Raw genomic sequence first — 6,804 nt, 5'->3', positions numbered from 1 at the left:
AGTTGAGCACGTGCACTCAACTTCTTTGGTCGACCATGGCGAGGCCTGTTCTGAATGGAACCTGTCCTGTTAAACCGCCGTATGGTCTTGGCCATCGTGCTGCAGTTCAGTGTCAGGGTCTTGGCAATCTTTTTATAGCCTAGGCCATCTTTACGTAGAGTAACAATTCTTTTTTTCAGATTCTCAGAGAGTTCTTTGCCCTGAGGTGCCATGTTGAACTTCCAGTGACCAGTATGAGGGAGTGTGAGATCGATGACACCAAATTTAACACACCTGCTCCCCATTCACACTTGAGACCTTGTAACACTAACAAGTCACATGACACCAGGGAGGGGAAAATGGCTAATTGGGCCCAATTTGGACATTTTCACTTAGGGGTGTTCTCACTTTTGTTACCCGCGGTTTAGACATTTATGGCTGTGTGTTGAGTTATTTTGAGGGGACAGCAAATTTACACTGTTATACAAGCTGTACACTCACTACTTTACATTGTAGCAAAGTGTCATTTCTTCAGTGTTGTCACATGAAAAAAGATATAATCAAATATTTACAAAAATGTGAGGGGTGTACTCACTTTTGTGAGATACTGTACATGAGCTCAATGGAGAGAGTAATGCCATTCTTTCCACCTAGAGTGCAGGGCCAAGTATGCTTTCTTGGACTCCTGAGATTCAAACCCATGATCTTACACTTCAAACTTTTTCATTTTTCTCTAGGTATATCAGTAGTGGCAAACATGAAACTGAAATGTGTTACATTTTTACAGTGAAATACAGTTTTGAAATAAATTCTACAGTGGAAGAGACATAAACAAATATCACAATCCTTAAAAGAAACCACAATGAATTGAACCATGAATGTGTTTGTTAAGTCTTTATGACCTGAACATTAGCCCTCATCTCATACCAGATTAATTAGTGAATAGAGACATTCTATCTGTCAAATGGCTATGCATAGATTTTAACCATCTTTGTTATGAATTGGTCACTCTTTCCTTTGTTCCATTTCAGCAAGACGGCTAACAATTAAATTCTTTGGAAAAACAATTGTTCTTTTCTGCATCATCATCATCATCATCATCATCATCATCATCATCATCTTTCAACTGTCAATGAATTAACTGATTTTAATAATTGGCCACATTCTGCATCCAAACACTATTTGAAACATTAATAGTAATCATCACACAAAGTATAGTCGTTCAGCTAATAGGTGTTAAAAAACAAAGCTCTTTGATAGTCACTTGATCACAAGCAAAATATGTCATCTGAGCACTGATTTCTCGTACCTGATCTCTAAAATGTCCAGAGTTCTTTATGAGCTTCCTGGGCAGTGTTCCCAGGACACTGGTTCCGTTTTTAGGACTAATTCAGGCACCTGGCTATTTTTTCACATGACTTGGCATGTGATTCTGGTCTGTTCTGCTCAGCAATGGTATCTAATTCCGGATTATGTTATGCACAAATGTCACATTTGTGACACAAATTTGTGACACAAAGATGGCCATTGTAGTTAAACCAAGTAAAAACAACAACAACAAAAAAAAAAAAAACAACAACAACAAAAAAATGGTTGTTTTGCAATACCAATACATAGAGGTAATCACTCAATAAATAAATAAATAAATAACCAACTAATTATTGGACCACTTGAGATGGAATGACCCAGAATAGGGTTCAACAGTTTGTGTTTCTGGTGGAACAAAATGAAGATTGTTCCATATAGAACTCTACAACATAAAGTTCCCACTCAGTAAAGGTTCTGAAGAGTAGAACCTTTAGACACACCATTAACCACCAAACCATCCTTGAGGAGCCTTTATTTTTGAGCACCTTGTCAAATAAAATTAAATGTTAGTGTAGCATATATGAAATATGTACTATATAGATGATGTGTAGACCAGACATCAGAAGACTAAAGGGTACGTAGGAGGTCGTGGATTGAAACAATAACGGTGACAGCACAATTGATAAGGTAAATATAAAATGATTTATATACAATTTAGAGTGAGTGTGCTGTGTGCTGTCCGCGCAGTAAAAAACAAAAACAAAAACAAAAACACTCTCTCGCTGTCATCTGTCAATCAAGGCGGAATCTACGTGTAGAATGGTGTTAATTGGTCGAAATTATCAACATGAAACATTTTAACTGGTTCAAATAACGTATTTGAAATTATAGTGGTTTACATTCTGCTTTATTTTTAATGAATCTATATTGTTTTAAATTCTGTTTAAGATATTTATTGATATTTATTACATTAGAAAATGTATTACTAGAAAATTTATTAAATTTATCACTAGAAAATTTATTACATTTTCTAGTGGGCTACACCAGTGAAAATCTCGTTGGTTAAGTGTGAACTCAGTACGACTTATGAGCAGGCAGTAGTAGCCTTGATATTTTTCATTATTTCTTTCTTTGTATCTTTTTCTTTTCTTTTCTTTTCTTTTCTTTTCTTTTCTTTTCTTTTCTTTCTTTCTTTCTTTATTTCTTTCTTTCTTTCAAACAACCAACATTTAGTCTGCTAACACATTAATATAACGTGATTATCAGACAGTATAATATTATAGTGAAATCCAGTTTTGGGACCTCACGATGGCAACACAGAAAAGGGGCAACTTTTATTGAAAGGAGGTGCGCGGAGGGAGAACGGCGAGACACTGCAGTGAGCGAAAGAGAGAGAGAGAGAGAGAGAGAGAGAGAGAGATTTGCTAGAGGGGGAACGGATCCGAAATGTAATGGTCACTCGGAAACATCTTCCCTCCTCGATTAATCCCTGCATTTACATCCTGCCGGTTTCACGGAGCTGTATCACAGATACTGGATTTCTGCGTTGTTTAGTGCGTGCGCGCATCTCGTCATGCCAATCACACGCTCTGTTGAAAGCGATGCTTTAATCGCCGCGGTCTGGGTGGGCTTCCTATGCGGAATCATCCTGACCCAAGGTAATATTCAGATTTCGCTTACATTGCAAAATGCTGTTCTTAGGCTCTTGACTTTCATTCTACAAATGCACATACATGATATTGTAGCAGTCACTTCTGAAACTTTCGCTTGGCCGATTACTCTGTGCGAATTATTCTGCGACAGAAGACTGTATTTTACGTGCTTCTGTGGAAGTAACATATATAGACGTCACACGCGGCATGGGCTATGCAGAAAGATTTGAGTGAGAATCGGTTTTCAGAGTCCCATATGTAGCCCATTTTTCATACATGATGTTCTTGTGTGGTCTCAGGGACGACGAGGGGTCATTGCCCACACTGAGACAACAAAATGCGGTGTTATTTTGGTGCGCTGTCATAATTCGCATCAACAAAAGATCTCAACTCCGAGATCCTTGCTTTGTGAATGGGTGCATACATTTACACAGCTCCATGGGTGTAACCTAAATTAAAATTATCCTTAAACACGATGTCACCTGTGTGAAGCAGCGGTAGGTTTCCGGGCTGATGGTAGCTCGTATTGATCTGAATGATCGTAAATGCAACACTGACTCATAGGCGCCGATTTCTGCTTCTGCCGGTGCTCCCCCTCTCTCTATTTATATATATATATATATATATATATATATATATATATATATATATATATATATATATATATATATATATATGTGTGCGTATGTATGTATGTATGTATATGTATATACACATGTATATACATATATGTATATATATATATGTATGTGTATATATATATATATATATATATATATATATACATATATATATATATATATATACATATACATATATGTATATATGTATGTATATATATATATATATATATATATATATATATATACATACATATGTATATATATATATATGTATGTATATATATATACATATACATATATGTATATACATATATGTATATATGTATGTGTATATATATATATATATATATATATATATATATATATATATATATGTGTGTGTGTGTGTGTGTGTGTGTGTGTGTGTGTAATATTCAGCAATTTATAATGTGAAACATTTTAACAAACTCACAATGAATAATTCATCTTGCTCCAGATCTTAAGTTACAAAAGCAGAGACTAGACACAAGAAATTTGTATAAAACATTTTGACAGCTTCTATAGACTATAAGAAAAATATTATGCACACTTAGCGTGTTTACTTGCGATAACTTGAAACGGTTAACATGCTCATGCAACAATTATATTGTTTTTGGTAGCATCGTATGCTATCCAGATGAAAGTTTTTTTTTTTACAGTTATCTCGATATGTTCAAGAATTCTTTTGCCTCCCGGCTTCACTGCTCCTGTTGTCTTTACATGATGATGTCGATGACGACTGGTCATCTGAAGTAGCAGCAGCACTGCTACTAATTGAAGAGAAGCTTGTGTCAATTGAATTTTTCATTTTTATTACAAACCTGTCCATTTGTATGTTAAATGCAAAGAAAGAAAAAAAAAGACAAAAAAAAAAAAATGCAAAGACTTAGTGACCTTATGACAACGGTTTGATAATCACGCCCACCACCACTTTGAAAAGGCGGGTATTCTATCTATGTCCATAGAAAGCATGGTAGATATAGCGACCGGTGAGATACACCAATCAGAGAGCTTCCCGAATTTCAAAAGATTTTTTGATTGGTTAAAATTTATGTAGAATATTTCGTGTTTTTCCGTAGACCATTTCCATGGATGCTGGGGGGATCAGCGCCTATGCTTTCAAAGTAGAATTGGTCGAGACATTTTCGTGAATGTGGCACATGATTAGCCCACTTCTTTCCCTAAAAAGTGGGGAATCATTTAAGACACAATGAAGCTTGCCAATGAACGATATATTTTAAAAAATATTCTTTCACATGGACCTTTACAGCAATAAATAATTTGGGTAGAATTGCTTAAATCTCTCAGGAACCACGTGTCACTAAACTGATCATCAGTAATCAGAAAGAGCTTCATTTACAGATTCATAGATTTTTTTTGTGTAATGCAAGAATCAGGGAAAGTATTAAGAAAGCAATAAGTCACTGGCTTCACCATTAGGCCTGGCCTGTGAAGACAGACTAGTACATTAAGTCCAAGTGACTGGCTGTATTAAACCCATGGTCAGTGAATGGCATATCATGGAACAATTGGTAAAAGAATTGAAATTCGACAATATGTTAGATAATAACTGCAGGGCCAGAGTCATTGGCTCCATCCTGTTTTCTCATTCTTATCATGTTTGGTGGCATTTGCACATTTGCATTATTGGATCCAGTGAAATTAAGTGAAATTCACTTACAGACCAAGTAACCCTGGATGATTCATTTGCTGAACAATTCTGAAGCAAATTTATGAGTGGAACTACCATGGCATTAGTGCAGTTGTGCTAATGGAAGCTGAATTCAGTATTTCTACTGAGCTGTCACAGTGCTTTTATCAGCAGGCCCCGGCTCTAGTGTCTGTTCTGAACTTACTCGGCTAGAATTTGTCCATCTGCTCTCATCCCATCACTCCTGTACAGCTTCCTTCACTCTCCTTGTTTGTTATACACATGTACTATATCAGAAGAGAGACAGAGAGGAAGAATATCCTGAAACAATTTGAAGGTTTTTTTTTTTTTGGAAGAAAAATATAATTCTTGTGGTTATGGGATATTTCATGCATACAGTAGACTGAAAATATAGATAGCACTGACTTTGTCTTTATTTGGGAATAATAGAGTGAACAATGTAGATTTGTTGTTCATGGTCCAAAAATTAAATTATTGCATTCCTTCAAACTCAGGATGAAAACAAACAGCAGTTGGTTTAAATCTTTCGAGAGCTTTTATTTTCAGTAGGCATGAACAGCCATTGCCTTAATGTAGTTTATGTACTAGGTAGCCTACTGTAGTTAGATACTTCTATTTTTTCTTAAATATGCAAGCACATTTAAAATAGGAATAAATCCAAACCAAACCTAAAAGACTTTCAGCCCCTAGCTCTTCCTAAGCATGAATAACGAAGCAGCTCTGAGATCTTGTACCTTCTTTGAAATGATGGTCTGTTGTGGTTCTTTCAAATCACACAGCATTTTTATGTCTGGGGTTCCCTGAGAGAAAAAGGTAGCAGCCAATACCTATACTCAAGGTTGGCTTTTTTTAAACTGCAATAACAAATAGTGTTAAACAGGATGCCAATAAAAAATATTTGCATCAGATTAGAGCCTGAGCACACTTCCAGGGCACAATTCATCAATTGGCATCATATTTAAAAATTTCTTAGTTAATTTTCAACCCCTAACACACACAAGGCTCTGACCACAAAGGTGCGAGACCCAAACCAGCTTGGTAGACTGTTCAGTTCACTGACTGACTGTGAAGTTCAGTCTCTACTACAGGCAAAGCAACTGGCCAGGCACCCCAAGTGTTAGACAAAGTATAAGCAAGATGCCTTAGAGCCCCTGCAATGTCACTGTCTGAGTTTATTTCTGGACAATCGGCTGCTGGGACAGCAGGGATTTTAAACAGACAAATGTCCTGATCATGCATATGGAAGCACTAGTACTAAAAGACAATCACAGAAAGAGTCACTTGCTTGCTTGCTCACAGGCTGTCTAGTTATATGAGCCTCGACTCATGTGCCAAATAAGTCTTCTTAATGAAATTGAAAGTGAACAAGATGTCCTGGCAGTCCTCTTTCAGAGCTATGATGTTATGTTCCAGGATCTTACAGGCATGGTTATGGTAACATGGTCTAACTGAATACTCAAGATATTGTATAAATTGTAATATTGTGTAAAAACATTGCATCTCCAATAACAATCATTCTAAAAATTGCGTCAGTGATTGTAGAACATTATGC

At 36.1% G+C, this 6,804-nt stretch overlaps 1 protein-coding gene across 1 annotated transcript in view; it reads left to right on the top strand.

Annotated features, from left to right (window-relative positions):
* Positions 1–2,670: 2,670 nt before the first annotated feature.
* The window catches only part of LOC108276519 (seizure 6-like protein), a 124,596-nt gene continuing 120,462 nt past the window's right edge, over positions 2,671–6,804 (top strand). Inside the window, exon 1 of the mRNA XM_017488264.3 lies at positions 2,671–2,945. Coding sequence (XP_017343753.1) covers positions 2,861–2,945 — 85 coding nt within the window. The 5' untranslated portion in view covers positions 2,671–2,860. The remainder of the gene's footprint in view (positions 2,946–6,804) is intronic.

The sequence above is a fragment of the Ictalurus punctatus genome, chromosome 16 (genome assembly GCF_001660625.3).
Source record: "Ictalurus punctatus breed USDA103 chromosome 16, Coco_2.0, whole genome shotgun sequence".
Taxonomy (NCBI): Eukaryota; Metazoa; Chordata; class Actinopteri; order Siluriformes; family Ictaluridae; genus Ictalurus; species Ictalurus punctatus.
The sequence above is the reverse complement of the archived record's forward strand: the minus strand, read 5'-3'. Positions and strand labels throughout refer to the sequence as shown.